We start from the raw sequence: 25,578 nt of genomic DNA, 5'->3' as shown, positions 1-25,578 counted from the left end.
ATTGGACTGCTACTCCTGCCAGGAGTGCTGGAGGGAAAATAATTCTCTCACTTTTGTCTACGCAGGAGGCAGAATTTTCTGTTACTCTCTCTGCTCCCTCCTCCTAACTGGATGACTGGTGAACCACCTTCTCCAAATCTGTGTCCTGCCTTATTTCAGTTTTAAGCAGTAACGCGCAGCAGGTGAAGTGCAAAAAGTGCTTAGACAACTGGTCAGCTCTGAGGTGCAAGATCGGTAGTTATTTTCTTGATTAGAAAGTTTTTATATAGCCTAGTATTTATGACCCTCTTTATCAGCTGCACATCTTATGAAATCCTTCCATTAAGGTGGGGTAGGAGTGGCTTTCCATGCATAAAGTCTGACTTGAGAAGGTCAATCTCTAATGTTGATAGTTCTTTGGGGAGCCGACAGTGACTTCCTTGGCTTGCTCCATTAGGAATTTTGCTGAGAAAACAATAAGCACTTAAGTGCCCACATTTGGGCATTCCTAAGTGTGGACTGATGTATAAACTTTCCTCCACCTTGTCTTTTGGGAAGTTTTTTATTACAGGTTGAGGAACAGACTGGCTCTCAGGCACTGAAGAGAAAAAGTTTTGTGTCTTTCATCATTTCTCGAATTGTTTACTCACTTAAACATTGACTTTGAGCAGAGCGGGTTGAGTTTTAAGCTGAATTAAGCCGTCTGATTACTCATTGGTTAGCTCATCATCTAATTCCATCAATCCAGAAATGCGCCTTTTGTATGCTCCTGAAAGCATCCTAATAACTGATCTATCGTCCCAGAGCATTTGTCTAAGAGCCATTCCTGCTTCTTCATTCTCAATGGTTGACATGATGTTGACACAAAGCACTATGCAGTGAATACCTAAGGCCTTATTAGCAGTTAACAGTAGTCGAGCTCCCAGCGTAACCCATTTTGAGGTTAATAAAAATAATCTAATAAATATAAATATCACATTATCACTTCCACTGAAGCCATGTTCAAGGAAAGAGAACAGCATTAAATGCTAAAATCAGGGGTTGGGGGCAGGAAGGTGGTGGAAATGATGAGCAATTAAACTCCCTCTTAGTATATTATTTTTTTAAACTAGCATTTCAAAGGTTTTAAGGCCTTCAAGCTTGTCAAGGAACTGTCTGTGTGGGATGATCATGACAAAGGGGTGTGAAAGTAAATCACTTACAAAAGAATCAATTAAAAAATGGCCAGATTTGCTTCAACCGTGGATTTGAAATCAAATATAAAGGCTCCTGAGGTAATTAAGGGATTAGAAAAGTAAAGCCTTATTTGGCGTACTGGCCAGCCACCAGAGAGGAAAGGAATCCATACAGTAAACAATACAAGGACAGTAGGAATTCTCCCCCTAATAACTGGCTTTGACAATGAGTATGAGAACTTGAAAGAAATAGTTCCAACAAGGCTCTGCGATAATAGGAAAAGTAAATAGTAGTACTTAATTAACGAATATATTCAGCTAAAAGACAGAGTTTTTGGAATGTTAATTGCATGAAGCTTCTTGGGTTGTATCTCTGTCTGAATTGTAGAAATATCCTTTTCAAGACGGATAGTTCTGAAAATTGTAGCTGATACTGCTACCTTGAGCCCTGCTAACATCAATAAAGGTATTCTGTGAAGCCGAGTATGCTTTCTGGGCCAGACAGTGTGCCTGCAGCAGGTGTATGCCACAATATAGGTTCTTGAACAAGCAAGGCTTGGGTCCTTAACTATCTGGACTGGACCGCTATAATGGTACCCAACAAACAAACCGTCCAGATAGTCTATTCGTACCAAATTGAATAAGACCTTAGACAAACAGTTCTAAAGTCTACGTGATTTATTTCACTTGACTTACGACTTTTTTACGACACAGTTATGCCATTTTTACATGTCATGAAATGGGCAACACATCATTTAGGTGCACATTGTCATATGCTGATCATTTGTACAAAAAATAGACATTAACACATCAAAAACAACACATTTGTGTAGAAACTCAATACAAACAATTCTAACATGAAGTGGACATGCATAAATACTGACACACATTACAATTTGACCAGTCCTTATTTCAAAACATGCACTAGGCGGACACTGTCTCGTTTTACACCAAGGCATGTGCCTATTGTCCTGCCAGGGTCATGAGTAATAGGGTTACACAATATCAACGGGTGTTGTCTATGCGTGGAACATCAATTTTAACTAATTCCCTCGAGGCACGCCCTGTGTTGGTTAACCCATACTCTGGAGCCAACGCGTTTCGAAACCCAACTTGTTAGGGGGTTCTCCTCAGGACAAGGACTTGGTCTTGAGAGATGAAATAATAATAACAAAAATGTGGTGTGAATGAAACTACCATGTTTCGGAGCTCCACTCAACAGAAACTTCTGAAACACTCCTTGAAAAGAGCGTGGTTCACACCCAGGGAACATCTACTAACTAAAAAAAAAAAAACTTCCCACTGATCGCGTTGTCTGCATTTCCACATTTGGACCTCATACCCAGCCTCTGAGGAGCATCATTCATAGCAATTGGCATTTGATTGAGGAAGCCATTCCTAACATCGGGGGGTCCACTATTTGCGGTAAAAAAGAACCGGAGTATTGGACAGCAAATCATAAGCTCTTCTGCAACTATAAAAAGACCAGACACTCTTCTCACTATGCTCAATTTGCAACTCATACAAGGGCATTACAAATGTAGTTATTGCTCATTGTGCAATTCCACCATAGAAGGCACCCTTTTCGCCGATGGGAAAAGACACTGGCGCCACAATGACTTTACAAATTGTAAAACAAGGAACGTAGTGTATGCCATCATATGCCCCTGCAAGAAAACACATACATCGGGAAAACTAGTGAAGAAGTGCGTCAACGGGTTGTCCAGCACTGTTCCAGGCTGAAGAACAAAATTCTCACTGCCCCGATGGTCGGACATTTCATCACCTTGAAATATACACAAAACGACCCTAATTGGACAGTTTTATCTGTTATAAAAGCAGCTTGAGAGGTGGGGACCCGGAAGCTCTTCTAGCTCAAAAAGAAGCATTCCTCATCCTGAAATTCGACACAGTCCTCCACGGATTAAAGTTTTCAGAAATAGCCAGATTGTAAATTCTACTAGAAGAAGCATGGTTTCAGTTCTACCGTCCAATCATCTGCACTATGTGTACCACAATGCACTTTGCCTCAATACGCTTGGGAATCCGTTTCTGGCTTTACTTATACAGCCGCTCCATTTCCGCCCCCTCTCTGTGTGTCTCAGCTGAACCAGCGTGGGGATGCGAACTGGTGTTCAGTCTTCTTTGATTAGAGGGCAAATGGCACACATTGCTTTTCACCCAATAATTTAACCATGGGGGCACGCGAGCCGTGCGCTACGGAACGCCGGTCCTTGGTGGCACGGAAAAGGGGTTTCACTTAATTTTAAAATGTTTGCTTCTTGGTCTCCTTTGGCAGATTGCTGCACAGTAATTGTTAGACTTGGCATCTTTTGGCATGTTTCCCCTGAGTTTTTACTTTCTGACCTCCCGGTTTTGACTCTGTTTTTGCTGGCGCACTTTTCTCACTGCTGATCAGTGGTAAAGTGCGAGTGCTCCTGTGGTAAATTGTGTTATGGATTGGTGTTTCCATGATTGGATATTTGATTTACTTGTCAGTCCCTAGTAAAGTGCACTGAGTGTGCCAGGGCCTGTAAATCAAATGCTACTAGTGGGCCCGTAGCACTGATTGTACCACTCACGTGAGTGGCCCGGAAAAGGTACCTCAGACCCGCCATTGCAGAGTCTACATGCAGTTTGTAATTGCCATGTCGACTTGGCCAGTGCACACACTTGCCAGTCCCTCACCTTCCCTTTTCTTACATGTCAGCCACCCCTAAGGTAGGCCCAAGGCACCCCTGTGGTCAGGGTGCAGTGTATGTGAAAGTTAGGACATGCACTGGTGTGTGTGGCATGTCCTGAATTATGGCCAATTTTGTTTTTTGCTATTGCAAGGCTACCTGTACCCCATAGGAAAGAATGGGGAGTTTGTTTGTAACATCTTATAAACTTAACTGGCCTGGGGAATTAGGTAGGAAAATAAAGTTTAGTATGCCTGAACTCAGAATCTAAAGATGCATCTTTTAGTGAAGGTGATTTTTACATTCTGTGTTTGAAAATACCACTTTTAGAAAGTAGGTATGTTCTTTCTCAGTCGTCCCGTGTGCCTCTGCTGGAATGTGGATTGCCTGTCTGGGTTTTGGATGACAGAGGGCTGGGGAGCAGGAGTGGCTCATGATAGTCTAGGTGGGTCAGGAAAGGGCTGAATAGACCTGGGCTGCATTTGGGGAAGGAGGAGGAGATTTCCTTGCACCTCAAAGGGCCTGGTCTGCCTCTGACCATGCCGTCTCCACCTCCTGCCAGGAAGTCACACCAGAGAAGGCAGAACTGGTTCTGGATGGGCACAGACACTCTCTGCCTAAGAGATCAAAGGATTTTGGGATATAAATAATGGGCCCCTGACCCCTGAAATTTAGAACTCTTTTTGACCAAGAAGACTGCCAGGAAGAAGAGCTGGAGAAGCTTTGAGGAGGAACTACCACTTTGCTGTGTGCTTTGCTGCATTGGCCTGCAGTGGCAGCTTCTGTCTTGGGCAGTGAAAGAACTGGACTGGACTTTCTGCAATCTACTTTTGTGAGTTTCTCCAAGGGCTTGAGGTAGAGCTTGTCCCCTGTTCAAGAAGTCTCAGGAACAGCAAAGACTTCAAGAACTTCTGCCCTCAGCACTGGGGATTGTGTGTTTTGTGCTGCAATAGAAGAAAAAGTAACTCGATGACGTTGACGACGACGCTGCCGACTCCATGTCCTGAAGGCACCGCCGCACCGTGACCCTGGTCTGAGCGTCGCCGCCTGCTGATGCTGCCACCGAGCAGCTGCTCGTGCCGCGACCTGTGGGCACTGCACTCTGCACCGCATTGCTTCACGACGACGGCTTGGTATCCCCAACGATGACGACGCTCCACGCTGAAATCTACACCGCTGCTTGCACCGTGGTTCGAGGGCACAGCTCGTAAAGTTACACGATGTACCGCCCTCATCCCTCACCGCAGCCTTGGCCTGCCGGCGCCATTGACTCCAGTTAGGCAGCCGACTACAGCGCTTCAGCAATGACGATGCCGCTGCTTGCACCCCGACCTGCCAGCACCGCGATGAGCACCGCATTCACTTCGCACCGCAACCCTGGTCTCACCGACGACGCAATCTGACGTCGCCACCGAGCCGCTGCGAGCTGAGGGCACCGCCCACCACACCGCTGCTCTTCGCACAGCAGCACCCGATGCCTGCCGACGCCAGTGCTCCTGACTCCAACAGAGAGGAGATCGATCTGCAACGCGTGTGACTTCGAAGGCCCCAACGACTCCTGGTCGAAATGGAGCAGCTGTATATGTAAAGGCAGAAATGGATTCCCTAGCGTATTGAGGTAAAGTGCATTGTGATACACGTAGTGCAGATGATTGGACGGTAGAGCTGCACCATGCTTCTTCTAGTAGAATATACAATCTGGCAATTTCGGAAAACTCATTAAATCCGTGGAGGACTTCATGATGAGGAATGCTTCTTTTTGAGCTAGAAGAGCTTCCAGGTCCCCACCTCTCAAGTTGGCTTTTACAATAAACTCCTGCCCTGACCTCCGGAACCGATGCCTGCGGACGCAGTGCTTTCGGAAGCTCAACGAGAGGTCGCCGACACCCTGCAATTCCAAAAGGTACTGTTTGCGGGTCTTCCCGACACCATAGCTGGCCCGCGACACCTTGGTCAGCCAGAACTATTTGGATTGGTTTGCTCACAAAGCCGTGATAGCCCCGGACGGAGCTATTGACATCAAGGAACTGTTTTTCAAGCATATTTTGATAACCGAAGATTTTTAAGTACTGTATTGTGGATTTTTATTGTTTTTGGTCTTGTCTTAAGTATATAAAAATATTGGATATTTTTCTAAACTGGTGTGGTGTCCTTTTGTAGTGCTTACACTGTATTACTGTTGGTTATGTGCAAATGCTTTACACACTGCCTCTAAGATAAGCCTGACTGCTCGTGCCAAGCTACCAAGGGGGTGAGCAGGGGTTATTTTAAGAGTGTAACTCCCTTTCCTGACTAGAGTGGTGATTTCTGCCTGGCTTTGGCACACGCCCTAGCCTACCAAAAATCCCATTTCTAACAGTAATATTGGAGAAAAGACAAACAAGCCTGTTTCACTCGCACTTCCGATCAGAATTCCAGCGCATTTTTGTGCCTTGAAGGTAGGAAGTAGCCTTCTTTCCACTCTGTGATTCTGGTTAATCATCTACAGAATTGTCATTCTAATAAATGTATTCTGTATTATTGTAGCCCCATCGACTGTGTACTAGGAACATTATCCTTCTGAACATACCATTCTTGAAAGATCCAGTGTCAAAAAACAGATATTCGTTTATACAAAAGGTCCTGAACTGTTGAGTGTAGCTCCAAAACAGGGTAGTTTCATTCACACCACATTTCTGTTATTATTATTTCAGCTCTCAAGACCAAGTCCTAGTCCTGAGGAGAACCCCCTAACAAGTTAGGGTTCGAAACGCGTTGGCTCCAGAGTATGGGTTAACCAACACAGGGCATGCCTTGGCCTTGAGGGAATTAGTTAAAATTGATGTTCCCCGCATAGACAACACCCGTTGACATTGTGTAACCCTATTTGTATTTTTTTTTTATGGAGGTCCATATAGCGGGAACCTTACCCGGTATCGGGTATCAGAGCGCTTTACATAGAACCAGTCGCTTTACATGAAGACACATTCATTTTTGTTAGGCACGGGGAGATTAAGTGATTTGCCCAGAATCACAGGATGTTCAGCATTCATTGCAGAGACTCGAACCCGGTTCCCCAGATTCGAGGTCAACCGCCCTAGCCGTTAGGCCAACTCCTCTCCCCATTACTCATGACACTGGCAGGACAATAGGTACATGCCTTGGTGTAAAACGAGACAGTGTCCGCATAGTGCATGTTTTGAAATAAGGACTGGTCAAATTGTAATGAGTTTCAGTATTTATGCATGTCCACTTCATGTTAGATTTAATTGTTCGTATTGAGTTTCTACACAAATGTGTTGTTTTTGATGTGTTAATATCTATTTTTGTACAAATGATCAGCATATGACAATGTGCACCTAAATGATGTGTTGCCCATATCGTGACATGAAAAAATGGCATAACTGTGTCGTAAAAAAAGCCATAAGTCAAGTGAAATAAATCACGTAGACTTTAGAACTGTTTGTTTAAGGTCTTATTCAATTCGGTACGAATAATCTATCTGGACGGTTTGTTTGTTGGGTACAATTTAGACTTTGGGCGGCCCTGCCAAATAGCTCATTTTTTGATGGGTAAAATCAGCTGGTAGTTTAGCAGATTCCTGGTTTGTGGCCACTAGCAAGCCCATTTTCAAAAGGCTGCTTCTAGCAACCCTGCAAATTATCACTCAATGTATTTATTGATGTGCTCAAAAATCTAAGTTGGTCCTATCGTGCTGGAATGCATGCTTCATGGTTAAAAATATGTAACAGGGTAATTTAACAATGACCCTTTGCTTTTCCTTTGAAGGGAGTTAATAGGGCACTTGTGCTGTTCCTTTGTTCAGTTTTCGGCAGCCTCCAGTTTGTTAGATCAGATGATGCTTTGAAATAAACATCTTCCCCCCAGCTATTTTCTACCACACCCTCCATCTTACCCGACCCCATTGATTTTTCTGTTCTCCGCCAGCCAGCAATAGAAGTAGTCTTTCCAAAGTTAATCTGCAAGAGCTTGTCTAAGTGAAAGCAGAAATTGTTACACAGGTGATGTGATTTTACAGTGCAAGCGACATCGTAAATCCATGTCAGGCATGCCCCAAGTTTTCCCATCACCAACCAGCTGGAAGTCATTTTGTACATTAAAATGTGGTAAATACTGAGTGACAAATTCCCTGCACCTTATTTCCCACTCATTATCATAGCAAAGTGGTTTTTCAGTGCCTAAACTGTGATAAAATGGTGAGCTTGTGAAGCATCATTTGTTCCTTTTGCTTTTGTCGCCCTAAGTTGGCAGGGTATGCCCAGACGTGGGTCCCAGGCTCACTGTGCCACTGGATTCAAGCTAGTCTGGCTGATGAGCGGTGAAATACCCCAAACCGGTCCCAGGATGCTTGTTTCCGGTCCAGGGAAGACCTGGCTTGGCAGTTCGGGCTGGACTGTTCCCATGCGGAACAGAGTCAAGACTGATTTGCATATTGCTGGGTCCAAACTGGGGTGGAGTGGTGAGAAAAGAATGATGAATTAAACCCAGATCTTTGTGACTGGGGTGAATGTTTGCATTGTTCAGCATTCCATCCATCATTTGTTCCTTTTGCATTTGTCGCCCCAAGTGTGAAGGGTATTCCCAGACATAGGTCCTGTGCTCACTGCGCCATTGGATTCAAGCTAGCCTGGCTGATGATGGGTGATGCCCCAAAATCGGTCCCAGGATGCTTGTTTCCGGTCCAGGGAGGACCTGGCTTGGCAGTTTGTGCTGGACTGTTCCCATGAGGAGCAGGGTCAAGACTCATTGGCATATGGCTGGGTCCAAACTGGGGCGGCGTTGTGAGCAAAAAGCATTCCGTCCATCTTTTGTTCCTTGAGCTTGTAAAGCCCATCTGTGCAAAATTGGGCCACTCACAATATGAAATTAGCATCTGAACATTTGTTACCAGGCTCCTTAAATGTTGTCTTTGATGATCAGAAAATACAATATATTGACTGTAATTCGTAAAAAACGCATATTATGTTGCTCTGCTATAGGTATATCAAACAATCTAAAATGTCTGTTATGTTGACCTGCTCTAGGTATACAAAAAAGCAACAGAGAACCTCTTACCGACTCCTGCCAAGTCGCATTACACTTTCAACCTGCGTGACTTCTCCCGTGTGATCCAAGGGTGCCTGCTTATCAAGAAGGAGTCCGTTGAAAACAAGCGCATATTCGTCCGCCTGTTTGTTCACGAAGTGCTTCGTGTATTTTATGATCGCCTTGTGGACGACCGAGATCGAGCCTGGCTGTACAATTTATTAAAGGACGTTGTGAAAGACACTTTTAAAGAAAGTTTTGAAGGCGTATTTGAACATCTGAAGAAAGAGAAATCCCCTACTGTGAGTATTCGCGTTGTGGTCAGAAATGGAAAGCAGCACACTTTTTAAAACTTGGTGCAAATAGTTTGAATTTTTTTTATTTATTTGTAGTGGGTATAATAACGTGTGTTTCTGCTCCCATTGTTTTCTTAATGCTGTATTGTTGGCTGATGTTAATAAATATAGGTCGTACACTTGTGGAAACTTTAGGTGGTCGGACCTCTTGTAATAATAATAATTCTAGAGCTGAGTTCCAGAGGGTTGCGGTGGAGTGTAGCTTCAAGTGGGGGAGTGAGCATGGGGTGGGGTTTGTTCGACCCCCACCTTATAAATGTATTTCCTGTTAGGTATTGGGTACAGGTGCTTTCAGTCGGATATGGTGAGGTGTCTGACGGATTCTACCAGGACGTTTTACATACACACAGACAAAAATGCACACACAATCTGTCCCTCTGTCTATTTTAAATGTCCTCAAAAACGTTGTTTATTTTACAAAATATTGTGATTTCTCTGACCTAGTGCTCCTATCAATCTGAATCCCTCTCCCTTTCCACTCCCCCTGAATCCCCTCTCATGCAGCCAGGTTGGCATTAACATTATCTACCAGAGTGATTGTTGGAATATCTGAAATTGACCCCATCCTACTGAACCAAGCTCCACCCCAGAAAATGAGAAGGGAGTATATATGAAGATGGGCCTTTCAAAATAAAGCAACAGTCAGCCACTAAATCCCTTTTGAATGTGGCTGCTGTAGCACACGGTTATCCTTGGTAGGTTTAGTAGTCTTTTGATTGGTTCTCAAACAATGTCCTTAACTGATGGGCAAATCTATAGAAAACAAAAGGTCTCTTACAGTCCATAAAAGTTTGTTTACTTTCCTACTACAACTGTTGGGTAAGGTGGACGTGATGCAAAAATAATTTCCTGTGACTTACTCCTATTGTCTTGACTTCGGAATTTCAGGAGTAAGCTAGGAATTGGACAGTATGACACGAGTACTGAAAGCCTACATCAGACCTAGTCAAAGGAATCTGGCTGAAAGTATTGACTTGAACATCATAGACACATCCGTAACTGAGCAAAAAATAGAATATCACGCCTCCTGGATACTAATCACCTGCAGATGTTTTATCTTTGAAATTTCCAATCAACAGGCTTGGACCCTGGAAAACCTTCTAGGCTGTCACTGTGCCAGGCTGGCGCTTCTTATTTCAAAAGGAATTGTTCTGGTATTGAGATTTGCGGGCTGGCAATGACAACAGTGAGTACCTCAAAGTCTCCATCCTATCTGACCTCTTTAGCGCTCCTTTCAACGTCCAAGTGTCAAGAAGATACAAGGAAGCAGTGTTCAATAGTTACAGTGGTTGGTCACATTATTAAATATATTGCATTTTTGTTTCCTTTGCTTCCTAGTTTGTTTGATGATGAGCTGGCAACCTATTTAGTTTAAACATTTTAGGAAGTCCAACAAGTTAATATTAAAGACTGAAACTCAAGACTGATCAGGTTTGTGCCCAGATGTGTGTCATTCCATCTGGAAATATGCAACTTACCTCAGCATGACATCGATAGCTTGCCAGTCGTGGAAAATGTAATGTAGTGTAACCTAACCCCCGTACTGCCCCGGAGTACAGGGGATGTCCGAGAGTGTGCAACATGCGCATTCCTGCCACCCTAATAGTATACCAGTTTCTTTGGGACAAACATTTGAATTCTCTTCTTGTCTCTCTTTCTCTCCTCCTGCTTTTGAAAGGGATGATGAAAAAGATGCTCTGGGAGATAGATGCCAGGGCAATTCCCTGAAAATACTGTTTGGGATATTTCTGTCCATCAATCCTTATTATTCAAATTAACTATAACAGATTCATGAGGTTTCAGACAATGATGACCCTGCTGGCTCTTCATTGGCCCAGGAGGATCACTTACCTGGTCTGTGACTTCCCTGCAAGGGGAGGTTAGTATTGTTGCTAGCCTTGAGATGCATTCTCTAAAAGGATGGGAGCATGTTGTTAGATCCCGAATTCAACAACCTACAGTTGTGTGCTTGACTTCTAGAGCTCCAGGTTTCTTGGACATGGATACAAGTCAAGTTAATATCTTTATTCAATCTTCCACAATTAGATCATAAAAGACAAACATATAACAAGAGCACGCAATAAAATCATGATAAAATATGCAACTTTAAAAAACATTTAAAAAATATGTTAAAACATCCGCGATGTGGTACATTTAGAAAGCTTCATTTTAAAAGAATGAACAGTGCATTAATCATTTTACAACAATATATTAGAAGACCTGAAGCGTAAAGTGCAGATGTGCTGGATATAACATCAGTTAAAACAGCATTCTCCTCCTCTGGGCTAAAATACACTTCAAGAAACAAGCAACAGAATGGCAAGTGTCATGATCACTAGGTTGCTGGAGAAAAATTAAAGCAACTTTACATGTAGAAAACGTGTACCTATGTAGCAATGGCAATAAAAATCTCCTCATAAAAGGTAGATAATAATTACAGAAGAAAACAAAGTCCTATAAGGACTGACTTGATTGCTCATGGAATGGACAAATACCCATGTCTTCAGTAGAATATTGCCTTAGTGGGAAGCATAGCAACCAGCAAATCAAGCACAGCCTAAACTGGGTCAATAATGTTCGCTCATGCACATTCATCATTTAATGTAAATAGAGAGCAATCTCAGGAGATATCTGGATTATGCAATAGTCTCTCACCACTGGTTTTGTCACCTCCACGGCCTCCCTGGAAGCCTACCTGTGCTTAATAAAACTGTCCTGTACCCAGTGATTATCTTTTTTCACAATAGTCCCAGGTTTCACTCAGCCTCTCATCCTTTCTGAGGTTGTTAAATGAGTACCATTGAGTTGGGTAACAATAAACATCTGTTATTCAGCACCAAGATGCCCCTTTGGGGGTGAATGTGCGCTTTACAAATACAGATGTTATGTTATGTTCACAAACAAATGTGCGCAGCCCAGGGCTGAAAAGGTGTCTCTGATTTATTTTAACCATAGGATGGTCGGACAACGGTTACAAGAGAGGCAGTCTCTAATGACAGCCCGATTACACTCAGTTTCCTTATTCACCCAGATTGAACACCAGAGAACTAAAGGGGCTACATTGATGGTGTCTTGTACATACTCCATACCTAATTCACGGTGCAGAGGGAAATGTAGTAGTCATGGGGGAACCCCCAACCGGCATCTGCAAAATCTTTCGTTCCTCCATCTGGATCACCCCAACATCTCTACAGCCCCAAATCCCAATACCATATGTTACAGTTGGGAGACATTTCCAGTTATACACTTCTAGAATCAGGGCAGCCGGTTTTCTCCCAATGTAATAAGCAATAGAAAAGGTTGCGGTACCCAATATGCTCGGGTGAAGCAAATTATTTTACTTCTTAGACAGGGGGACCAAGTACAAGCATCATCAAACAGGCCATTGTAAGGAAAGGAGCTTACCTTGTCCAGTATTCTGCCACCTATGCTTAAAGTATGAGTTTTTGTATTTCTGGTGCCAAACACCATTGTAAATGTTTTGTAAAGTTGGTCTCCAATTACAGGCCCTTCATAAATGACACAAAACTTGAAATTAAGATCTTAAGATCTTGAGACCATTTGCTGTTCTAGCGGGAAGGACTGTGCCTTCCACGTATGATAACACAGGCACAGCCTTCTCCTCAAAACACGTGGTATATCAGCCCCTAGATACCAATTTCCTTTCCAGGTCATTGATATAGAGTAGAAAGAGAATGGGCCTTAAAAAGTCTTAAAAAAGAACAAACCTGCATCAAGACCTATGGTGTCTAGGCTAGCCCACAACTTGGATGTGTTAACGCATCGAAAGCGCTCAATAGGTCCAAAAATGCCAGGTGAGTAGAAGACCCCTTAGCCTATTTATTTTTGGCCACTATAAGGTGAAGATTAAGGCACTGTTTGATTGTCCAGAGCCCCTTCCTAAATCCGTATTGTACCTCAGAGAAAATGTTACTCTCATTTATCCAAGTAAGGAGTCGTTCCAAGATGACTCTCCCAATTATTTTAGGCGTGGGGTCAAGAAGGGATATCGTGAGCGTTGGCTTTTTTAGAAATGTGGGCCAACATGCGGTGCGCCAGGAAGGTGGCAGCCCAACATGACGTACAGACTTAAACATGCAGGTAAGCAAAATTGTCCAGAACCCAGAGGTCCTCTTTGAACAAGTCAAGAGGGACACCATCCCGGCCCAGTGCCTTCTTGCAGCAGCTATTGAGAATTGCTTTAATTACTTCTTCCTCCCTGAAAGAAAGATTGACACAGGAGGGACAATCCATTGTGGAAATGTGTAATATTTTACTTAGCATAAGCTTCAGCCATTTTGGCTGTGGTGTCCATTTCGTTTCCTTTGCAATTCTCCCATCATCTGCTGCTCATCTTTTCACTGTGCTTGTGTTATCTATTTTAGTTGATTTCCTGACTCAGCAAAAGCAATGTACGTGCTTTTAGCTGCCAGTACACCTGGTCATAGATGTTAACTGTCAATCATTTACTGCTGCCATACGCATTTCTGCTCCCCCTCCCACTTTGCTGACCAAGTGGCCATTCATCTGCCCTTGTTTGCTGATAACTATTTCTAAAACTTGTTCTTCCAATTTCTGTTCACATGCTAACAGTGCAGAAAACCTGTATAAAAGATCTTTGTACTGTGACTTCAGTGTACTGCCTCCTTGCAGCACTTGAGAGTGCTGTGTGACGTGGCCCCACTCATGAGTGATTAATGAACTTGTTATTTATACCAACTCCAGTGCTGATCTCTATTTTGTTGGTCTCTGGACCCGTGGACAAAAGGGTGACCCTGCACCAGTGTACCCCTAAAAAGGTACATTTCCACACCATCTGCTCTTCATCAGTTGACACAATACTAGACACGTAGACAGCGGAGAAGTGCAGTAACCAGGCCTTTGACATAATATGCCCACTAACTTTGTTGGGGGGCATTGAAGGAGATAAGACTGACAGGACCGTTTTCCAAAAGGCTTGAGGATCTTTCTGCTGGTAAGCACCAACAATAGCCTCTCATTTCTCCTCCTTTATGACCAACCTCTATTTCTTTAAAGCCAGGGTATAACCCTTTCTACTGGCTGCAATTGCGCACTGGTCTCTGGGAGACTGTTTTAACGCCTATTGCAGGTTTTCATTTGCAACTCTGCACTTTGCAAAGTGGGAGCCTGGACTTCGGATCTAGACAACAACCCTTTAATCCCTGTTAAAAGTGCAGTTAAGTGGCTTAATATACTACTGGGACTTTGGACTTCCAGTTCACAGGAATTTGCCAAAGTCATGCTTCAACTGACAAACTGGTTTATACCATGGTTCATGTTAGCGGAGCGCCATACCACCTGGCTCCCTGCATCCTTAGTAATTAATACTTGGGCATTCCTTGGCTTCACATGCTGATGCTTCAAGGGGTCCGCGATCTGCACTGCAATGGGATTATGGTCAGTGAATACCAATGCGAGGACCCCGCTTCCCTTAATCAGGGGAGACAAACTCTGGGAAGTAAACTCATAGTCTGTGTTGGAAACCGGGCAACCGGGTTAGCAGTCACCAGGTTCCCAGCACAATGGTAGCTTGGCTCGAGCGGTTGGGGGTCAGGCACCGTGTTAAGCGTACGTCATACCCTCACAATAACCATGCGTTCATCCGTTCCAAAAACGACACTACACCGTAAAAATTATGGAAGTCAAGTTGAAAATATATATGTCTTTATCTTATTTTCTCTTAGTTGCAGGTTTCATAACATAAATACAATACAATAGGATGTTCCTTCAAAAGAGCAGGTCAAATAAACAATACTACTTCTGAATTTCCACAAATAGGTTCAGGTCATCATTAAGCAAAGAATAAATAGATGTGGAATAAATACAGATGGCAAATAAATACAGTCAGACAATAAATACAGTGCAAGAATAAATTAGTGGAAGTCAATAAATAAAGCACCTTCAATAAATAAGGTAAAACAATCAATGACAATTACAGATCAGATCATTTTCATGAGGTCACTTGGTCTTACTTTGCCCATACACAGCTTATGGTCAGTTGGATGGCATGGGGGGTGTCCCACCTAGATTGGTCAAGGCTGGGGCCTAAGCTGAGGCAGAACAAGGGTAACCTAAAGATCTGGCCCTCCAAACTACACAGCTCTTTACGGAGGTCACTGTACCAGTCTCAGTTCACCCCTGGCACTCCCAGGTTGGTCCTAACACCCCTTTAACCCCTAGGATGGTCTTTTAGGGCTCCACGGGGCCTCAGACGCCCCCTCTACCACTTACTGTCCTTTTCACGATGATCGGCTCCGCTCGGCGCCGTGTCGACGCCGTGAGGCGGCTCCGGATCGATGTCGTTGGGCGGCCTCGACTCGATGTCGCTGGGCGGTCTCGACTCGATGTCGCTGGGCGGTCTCGACTCGATGTCGCTGGGCGGTCTCGACTCGATGTCGCTGGGCGGCCTCGGCTCGATGTCGCTGGGCGGTCTCGACTCGATGTCGCTGGGCGGCCTCGACTCGATGTCGCCTTCCGGCGTCGCAGGGACTGGGTCTCCCCGCTTCCGGGTGTCTCCGGAGTGCGATCTCCACTCCCGACCTCCGTCGCGCTTCACCTCCGTTTCCGGCGACTCCGGTGGGTGGACTTCACTCCCCCGTCGACGCCTCACCTCGACCTCAGGTGACTCCCGACTCGACCTCCGGCGCCTCTCCATGACCTCCGTCGGCGCCCTCACTCGACCTCGGGTGACTCCTTACTCGACCTCCGGTGCCTCTCCACGACCTCCGTCAGCGCCCTCACTCGACCTCTGGCGGCTCCGGGTACGACGTCTGCTTTCTGTCAGCGCCGCTTCTCTACCTCAGGCCCCAGGTCTCCAGGCTTCTCGACGTCAGGACTCCAGGAGGACACTGCTGAACAGGTCAGGAGCTTGCTGTTCTTCTTCTTTAAGGCCTGTTCCAAAAGTTCAGATCCTTAAGATGGTTCTTCTGGTCTTGGTCCCACACAGGGCTTTAGGCTGGGCTTGGTCAGTAGGGACTAGCATCAAGGGTGGGTTTCTGGACCCCACTCCAAGCACTGGTTTCCACCTCTGCTGCCTTACTCTGACCTCCTTCTATCTCTGTCCTCTCTCTTCTCCAGTCAGTTGCCAACTGCCACTCTGAGATGGCCTCCCAACATTCTAAACTGCCTCCCACTATCACAGGATTCTAGAATGTTCCAGGAGGTTCTAGAAACCTCCAGTGGGTTCTGGTTATGTCACAGGTGACAATGGGTGGCCACCATTTTGTGTCTCAGGCCCTCAGACAGAAGTTCCAGGGGTAGGGAAAATGGCTCCCTGACCCTGCATCAACACTAAAAAGTCTGGTGGTTCCCAAAAAGGAAAAATTATAACAGGGTTTGAGGCAAAAGTGGGACAAAATAAATAATGATGAGGAGGGACCACCCAAAGGGCTGACAGGTCTAACACGCGTCCCCCCCAGCTGAAAGTGGGGAGAGCTACCCAACCCCTTGGGAGTTCTCATCACTAAGGCGGAAATACCTTGAGAGACCGTCTGCATTGGCGTGGCATACTCCAGGCCGATGTTCCACCTGAAAGTCCATTCCCTGTAGGGAGATAGACCACCTTAGCAACTTGGGATTCTCCCCCTTCATCTGCATCAGCCACCGAAGGGGTCTGTGGTCGGTCTGAACTAGGAAGTGCGAGCCAAACAGGTATGGCCGCAACTTCTTCAGAGCCCATACCACGGCAAAGGCTTCACGCTCTATTGCACTCCACTTCTGTTCCCTGGGAAGTAGTCTCCGGGATAGGAAGACCACGGGTTGATCCAGACCCTCTTCATTGAGTTGCGATAACACTGCCCCAATGCCATGTTCCGATGCATCCGTCTGGACAATGAACTCCTTGGAAAAGTCTGGGGCCCTCAAGACCGGGGCCTCGCACATGGCTTGCTTCAGTTTCACAAAGGCCTGCTGACAAGCCTCCGTCCAGACTACCCGTCGAGGTTGCTTCTTGGGCGTAAGCTCCGTGAGGGGGGCCACAACGGTCCCATACCCCTTCACGAAGCGGCGGTAATATCCGGTGAGGCCCAGAAAAGCTCGGACCTCAGTCTGAGTCTTGGGGGGTTCCCAGGCCATGATAGCCTCGATTTTCGCCTGGAGGGGTTGCACCGCTCCCCTACCCACCAAGTGTCCAAGGTACACTACCGACCCCTGCCCGATCTGGCATTTACTGGCCTTGATCGTTAAACCAGCGTGTTTCAGGGCCTGGAGAACAGCTTGCAGGTGACGCAAGTGATCCTCCCAGCTGTTACTGAAGACGGCAATGTCGTCCAGATAAGCAGCAGAGAAACTCTCCATTCCAGTGAGGATCTGGTTCACCAGACGCTGAAACGTGGCAGGTGTGTTCTTGAGCCCAAAGGGCATCACGCAGAACTGGTAGTGGCCCTTGGGCGTGGAGAAGGCTGACCTTTCCTTAGCTCCATCAGTCAGAGAGATCTGCCAGTACCCGGAAGTAAGGTCAAAGGTACTCAGATATTGGGCAGCTCCCAGCCGGTCAATCAGTTCATCCGCCCTCGGAATCGGATGAGCATCAGTCTTGGTTACTGAGTTCAGTCCCCGGTAGTCCACACAGAACCTCAGTTCCGGTTGGGCACCCGGTGGTACAGCTTTTGGTACTAATACCACCGGACTGGACCAGGGGCTGCTGGAAGGTTCAATCACTCCTAGCTCCAGCATCTTAGTGACTTCACTGTGAATGCTGGCCTTCACCTTGTCTGTCATCCGGTAGATCTTTGACTTCACAGGTGGGCTGTCTCCTGTGTCCACGTCATGGACGCACAGGTGAGTCCTACCCGGAACAAGGGAGAACAACGAAGAGTACTGCCCCAGGACCTGGCGGCAGTCCTCCTGCTGTTCAGGAGTTAGGGACAGGGAGAGAATCACTCCCTCCACCAACCCATCCTTCTCTTGAGACGCAAATAAGTGGGGGAGAGGCTCGCTTTCCACGTCCTCTGCTCCGTCAGTCACCATCAGCAATATGACTTCGGGCCTCTCATGGTGGGGTTTGAGGCGGTTGGCATGCAGCACCCGTAGGGGCTGGCGAGGGGTCTTCAGATCCACCAAGTAGGTAGCCTTACCCTTCTTCTCCAACACCTCAAAGGGTCCTGACCAGCGATCCTGGAGGGCGCTAAGCTCTCCTGGTTCGATCACCCACACCTTCTGGCCAGGCTCCAACTCCACCGGGTGAGCATTGTGGTCATACCACGCCTTCATCACTGCTTGGCTGGCTTCCAAGTTGTCAGAAGCTTGCTTCCACAACTTAGCCATTTGGCTCCGGAAGGCCAGCATGTAGCTCACCACGTCCTGGGGAAGCTTTCTGGGAGTTCTTTCCCATCCGTCTCTCACCAGGCCGAGAGGTCCACGCACAGGGTGCCCATACAAAAGCTCGAAGGGGCTGAAGCCCACTCCCTTCTGTGGCACTTCCCTGTAAGAAAACAATAGACAGGGTAGGAGGACGTCCCATTTCCTCCGCAGGCTTTCAGGCAGACTTCTGATCATGCCTTTCAAGGTTTTATTGAACCTCTCCACCAGACCATTGGTCTGGGGGTGGTAAGGAGTGGTGAACCGGTAGGTCACTCCACACTCCTTCCACATCGCCCGCATATATGCTGACATGAAGTTGGTCCCCCTGTCAGACACAACTTCCTTGGGAAAACCCACTCGGGTAAAGATTCCCATCAGGGCCCTAGCCACAACAGGTGCAGTAATGGTCCTCAGAGGTATAGCCTCAGGGTACCGTGTGGCATGATCCACCAGAACCAGGATAAACCTGTGACCAGCTGTAGTAGGCGGATCTAACGGACCCACAATGTCGATGCCCACCCTTTCAAAGGGGGTGCTAACGACAGGAAGTGGTTCCAGGGGAGCTTTCAGCTTCACCCCTGTTTTCCCACTGGCTTGACAAGACACACACGTCCGGCAGTAGGTGTCGGACGACACTTTCATTTGAGGCAAATAAAAGTGTGGGACAAGCCGGGCAAAGGTCTTGTCTTGCCCCAGGTGTCATGCCAAGGGGATCTCATGAGCCAATTCCAGGAGGAAGGCTCGATAACGTTGAGGGACAACCAAGGCCTGTGACGATCCGTGCATGGGTGCCTTGGGTTCACTGTAGAGGAGGCCATCCTCCCAGTAAATATTGTAGTTCCCCTCAACGTTCCCTGCTGCCTGGGCTTCGGCCTGTCGCCTCAGTCCCTCAAGGGTAGGACACTCCCTCTGGCCCTTGCAGAATTCCTCCCTGGTCGGCCCTCCCTCCACGTGCCACTCGGCCGGGATGGGTAGGTTCTCCAGTTCGGTAACATCCCCCTCCGCGGACTCCTGGTCCACCACCTCCGGTGGCCTATCCGTCACACGGGGCGCGGATGCCGAGGCAGGCTCCTCCTGACCTCGGTTCTTCCCTTGGTCGGCAGCCGGTGGTTCCTTTGTTCCAGGCTCCCGCCTAAACGAACTCCCCCTCCGGGTAGTCGCAGACCATGTGCTGACACAGGCCCAGTCAGGTGTACCCAGCATCTCAGCACGAGTCCGGTATTCCACCTCCTTCCAAGCATTATGCTCCATGTCATTCCCCAGCAGACAATCGACTGGCACGGCAGGGCTTACGGCAACTCGAAGCAACCCTGCAACCCCTTCCCATTCAAATGGAACCTCGGCCACCGGATAGTGGCCCATTCTGCCGTCAGCCATCGCGGCAGGGTGGAGTACATGGGGAATCACCTGCTCTGGAGACACCAGTTGGCTACGTACCATAGTCATACTGGCTCCTGTGTCTCTCAGAGCCTCCCCTCTTTGGCCATTGATGGTGACCCACTGCCCATACTTTGTGGTATTTGCGGGCACCTGGATCTTAGGAACCATCTCCCGTTCTCCCAGGGACACTAAAGTGACACCCACCCACTCCCTTCCCTTATCTAAAGGCATCTCCTCCCCGAGCACTACACTAGCTACTCCGGGGGCCTTTCCTCCGATGGGAGGGGGTGGTCTTTTCGGGCACTTCACATCTCCCTTATAGTGTCCGACACCACCGCACTCGAAGCAATGGACAACCCTTGGCTGCTGACTCTGGCCAGGATTAGGGTTTCTGGGTGGGTTAGCCCTAGGGGTGAATCCCGTTCCCTTCCCTTGGAAACTATTTTGGGGGCCTTTAGAGAACTCCGTTTTCTTTTCCCCTCCCTCTTTCTTCTGGGGGCGCCCTGTCCGGTCTTTTGGGTGTCCCCTCCAGTCCCCCATGTGGACACCCGGGTACTAGCCCAAATGTCCGCCTCCTCAGCAAGCTTCCGGGGATTGGTCAGCTTGCTATCCACCAGGTGTTGATGCAGTTCAGGGAAACATTTTTCGAGCAGGTGTTCCTTCAACATCAAATCAAACAACCCCTCGTAGTCCCTCACCTCACTGCCCTGTATCCAACCCTCTAATGCCTTCTTTGCACAGTCCAGGAAATCCACCCAATTCTGTGTGCCCAGTTTGTGGCTACCCCGGAACTTCTGTCTGTACTTCTCGGGTGTTAGTCCAAACTTCCTCACGAGCGCCACTTTCATGGTGGGGTAGTGGGTCTGCTCATCCTGCTCCAGGGCCAAGAATGTATCCCTGCCAGCTGGAGGCGCATGTATTTATACAATCCCCCTCCCCAATATTTCTCTGGAACCCCATGGACTCTTAAAGAGACCTCATAGGCCGCTAGCCACTTGGCGATGTCATCTCCCGCACTATAGCTGGCTACTATGTCTTTTGGCAGATAGGGTTTGGGTTCCCTGGTGATTTCTCTTTCTTCGCTGCCACCATTAGGAACAGTGTGTGCCCCGACCCATAGGATCTGGAGATCTATCTCCCTGAGCCTCAACTCGTGAGCCATCCTCCGTTCCTCCTTTTTTTTCTCCAGCTTCGCCAACTCCCATGTGAGCTGTCTTTTCTCCCTCCGGTCAGTGAATTCTGCTTCTAATAAGCCGTTGCTAGAGACACTGCTGCCCTTCCTTGAAAGTGTTCTGGGCCCCGCTACTAGGTTCCCCACCTCAGGTTGGTACAAACCAGCCCCCTCGCTGTCAGGCTCTCCATCCCTATCCTCCTTCTCAACCTTACTTTCTCGTCGTGCCTCCCCCCAAGCCCTCAAGCTGGTCTGGAGCTCACCCTTCTTCGCACCTTGGGGACAAAACACCCCCTCTCGCTGACAAACCTCTCTGAGTTGGGTCACAGTGTAAGTTTCCACATCCTCCAACACAAACTCCATTTTGCCCACTCAGGATAGAAGACAGTTGCTTACAGAAGCTATGCAGGGGGGTACCTTTTGTAATACCTCCTCCCACCACCAGAAGTAAATTTGGAAAAAACAAAACTCGAAATTAGGAAGTCCGCTTGGAGAAAACTCCCGGTGTAGGCCTATGGACTACCCAAAGTTATTGTCGAGTAGACGCAAGCACAGCTCTATCCCACCACTGAACACCAATTTTATGTTGGAAACCGGGCAACCGGGTTAGCAGTCACCAGGTTCCCAGCACAATGGTAGCTTGGCTCGAGCGGTTGGGGGTCAGGCACCGTGTTAAGCGTACGTCATACCCTCACAATAACCATGCGTTCATCTGTTCCAAAAACGACACTACACCGTAAAAATTATGGAAGTCAAGTTGAAAATATATATGTCTTTATCTTATTTTCTCTTAGTTGCAGGTTTCATAACATAAATACAATACAATAGGATGTTCCTTCAAAAGAGCAGGTCAAATAAATAATACTACTTCTGAATTTCCACAAATAGGTTCAGGTCATCATTAAGCAAAGAATAAATAGATGTGCAATAAATACAGACGGCAAATAAATACAGTCAGACAATCAATACAGTGCAAGAATAAATTAGTGGAAGTCAATAAATAAAGCACCTTCAATAAATAAGGTAAAACAATCAATGACAATTACAGATCAGATCATTTTCATGAGGTCACTTGGTCTTACTTTGCCCATACACAGCTTATGGTCAGTTGGATGGCATGGGGGGTGTCCCACCTAGATTGGTCAAGGCTGGGGCCTAAGCTGAGGCAGAACAAGGGTAACCTAAAGATCTGGCCCTCCAAACTACACAGCTCTTTACGGAGGTCACTGTACCAGTCTCAGTTCACCCCTGGCACTCCCAGGTTGGTCCTAACACCCCTTTAACCCCTAGGATGGTCTTTTAGGGCTCCACGGGGCCTCAGACGCCCCCTCTACCACTTACTGTCCTTTTCACGATGATCGGCTCCGCTCGGCGCCGTGTCGACGCCGTGAGGCGGCTCCGGATCGATGTCGTTGGGCGGCCTCGACTCGATGTCGCTGGGCGGTCTCGACTCGATGTCGCTGGGTGGTCTCGACTCGATGTCGCTGGGTGGTCTCGACTCGATGTCGCTGGGCGGCCTCGGCTCCATGTCGCTGGGCGGTCTCGGCTCGATGTCGCTGGGCGGTCTCGACTCGATGTCGCTGGGTGGCCTCGACTCGATGTCGCCTTCCGGCGTCGCAGGGACTCGGTCTCCCCGCTTCCGGGTGTCTCTGGAGTGTGATCTCCACTCCCGACCTCCGTCGCGCTTCACCTCCGTTTTCGGCGACTCCGGTGGGCGGCCTTCACTCCCCCGTCGACGCCTCACCTCGACCTCAGGTGACTCCCGACTTGACCTCCGGCGCCTCTCCACGACCTCCGTCGGCGCCCTCACTCGACCTCGGGTGACTCCTTACTCGACCTCCGGTGCCTCTCCACGACCTCCGTCGGCGCCCTCACTCGACCTCTGGCGGCTCCGGGTACGACGTCTGCTTTCTGTCAGCGCCGCTTCTCTACCTCAGGTCCCAGGTCTCCAGGCTTCTCGACGTCAGGACTCCAGGAGGACACTGCTGAACAGGTCAGGAGCTTGCTGTTCTTCTTCTTTAAGGCCTGTTCCAAAAGTTCAGATCCTTAAGATGGTTCTTCTGGTCTTGGTCCCACACAGGGCTTTAGGCTGGGCTTGGTCAGTAGGGACTAGCATCAAGGGTGGGTTTCTGGACCCCACTCCAAGCACTGGTTTCCACCTCTGCTGCCTTACTCCGACCTCCTTCTATCTCTGTCCTCTCTCTTCTCCAGTCAGTTGCCAACTGCCACTCTGAGATGGCCTCCCAACATTCTAAACTGCCTCCCACTATCACAGGATTCTAGAATGTTCCAGGAGGTTCTAGAAACCTCCAGTGGGTTCTGGTTATGTCACACGTGACAATGGGTGGCCACCATTTTGTGTCTCAGGTCCTCAGACAGAAGTTCCAGTGGTAGGGAAAATGGCTCCCTGACCCTGCATCAACAGTAAAAAGTCTGGTGGTTCCCAAAAAGGAAAAATTATAACAGGGTTTGAGGCAAAAGTGGGACAAAATAAATAATGATGAGGGGGGACCACCCAAAGGGCTGACAGGTCTAACAGTCTGTCGTTGTCCCAGAGCCCCTCTCTGTTAATGTTGGGATAACTGAGAAAGATTAATTTGGGTCCACATTTAGTAAGATTCAGTAAGCCAAGACGGGATACAAGGCACGGCACCTGGCATCCATGGTGTTAAGGTTGACTTCCAAAGAGAGGGGATCAAAAATTGATGGCGATAGAAAGGGCAGAAAACCCAGCATTAAAAACGTCTGCCAGAAGCAAATTAAAGGGTCTTTCTCTGAGTGTCTCCTTTTCAGCTAGTGAATCAATCAGAGAAAACAAACCATGAAAATTGGAGCTACCCTTACTTGAGAAATTATTGTTATTAAAATTTACCATGTAAACCCTGAATTTCCCACCCCCGCAGAAATTAAACAGCTGGACCTCACCCAGATCTGAGGCAATGAGTAAGTAAGAATGAGCAGCCATGACTGACTTTAAACCAGGCTGCTAACCCACCTTTAGCAAGGGCACAGGCAAAACCACATATAACCATCAAATACCACCTTGTTCACCTCCCAGGTTTCCTGAATCAATATTATAGCATAGTCTGTGATGATAGATTGCCAGCCCTCAATTTGGACTTTTGATCCCAAACCACCCACATTCCAACTAAGGAAATTATTATGTGGGCAACACTCATCAGACACTCCCATATTTAAACCTGAACAAGACATTGAGGAAAAATCTGGGGTAGGTTTCGCAACCATTGTGCCAGGACTTACAGGCAACGCGAGAATAGTTATATGCACCGTAAAGATATTGCCCCTAAATGTTCCACAATCCTTTATATCTACGGCAAAAACACTCTCCCTACCAGACGGTCAATCATTATCTTCCAACTATCCAAGGGTTGCAGCTCTATTTTGGAGAGGAAATGATTAATGCAAAGGGGGCCTTTGCCTTATGCAAAGAATGTACTATGGATATCACAGAACAGTATTTTATTTGCAATGCTCAGTGGGCACTGCTTTTGTCACAGAGATCCTTTTGTTACTGTGCAGTTCATCAGTTACAATCACAATCTAGCATGGTGAGCTATGAAGTGTCATCAAAGAGCTGCAAACTAACAGTCTGAACAAACAAATACACCAGATACTAATGCACAGACCCCTTTCTCCACATTACTTTTAGAGCCAGTCAGTCAGTCAAAGTTGGCTTTATTTCGATATAAAACATATCTTTAAAAGCAATACAATACATCTATTTTTAAAAAGAAAATAAAAGGCCAATTCATACGAAAACAATTATGCAGGTTCAAGATACGAATGGCATTGATAAATTACATAAAAATTCCAATTTTTAAAACCATAATTAAACAACATACAAAAGCCTTTTTGATCTGATCGACCATGCCCAATTTAAGAACTTCGCCATACCACAGGCGAATAAAGGGCGTGTGTCGGATTTTAAAATACGGAGAGCCTCACTACATTGTCTTGTGCCTCGCTCTTTACATAGGGGTTTCAGCCACCTGAGGCGAGGAGCTTTATATGCAGGACATTCAAATAAAAGGTGGGAAACCGACTCAATCCTGCATCTCCCATTTACGTATTTTCAGCTTGTATTTCCTACATCTGTCGAATGTTATGTCAAGGTCAACTTTCTGTGACCCAAGAACTACTCACTATCTTTGTAACTAAGGTACTGGAAATAAGTTGCATTACGGGAGGAAATTCTGTGGTATGGTTCAGTACATTCTGTGGCATTAAAAAGGCTCATTATGGGGAATATTTAGTGAATAAAGGCAGTTTGTGTGGCATGGTGTATGTCATGTTTATATGTTTGGGTGTTGATACATACCAAATCCCAGTGCAACTCTTGGTAGTTTTCGACAGCTTTGATTGCACATTGCCCTCTAGATATGATGTGACTAAAGCTACTTACGTCATTATCATATGAAACCACTGTATTGATGTCATATCTACATGCTCACAATTGCTTTATTAACCTT

At 47.0% G+C, this 25,578-nt stretch overlaps 1 protein-coding gene across 1 annotated transcript in view; it reads left to right on the top strand.

The window, feature by feature from the left end:
- Positions 1 to 25,578, top strand: part of DNAH12 (dynein axonemal heavy chain 12) — a 1,449,067-nt gene that overhangs the window by 605,104 nt on the left and 818,385 nt on the right. The window contains exon 41 of the mRNA XM_085624669.1: positions 8,860 to 9,162. Within this exon, the coding sequence (XP_085480795.1) occupies positions 8,860 to 9,162 (303 nt within the window). The remainder of the gene's footprint in view (positions 1 to 8,859; positions 9,163 to 25,578) is intronic.

Source organism: Triturus cristatus, chromosome 9, assembly GCF_964204655.1.
Source record: "Triturus cristatus chromosome 9, aTriCri1.1, whole genome shotgun sequence".
Lineage (NCBI taxonomy): Eukaryota > Metazoa > Chordata > Amphibia > Caudata > Salamandridae > Triturus > Triturus cristatus.
This window is presented reverse-complemented; position numbering and strand designations above follow the sequence as displayed.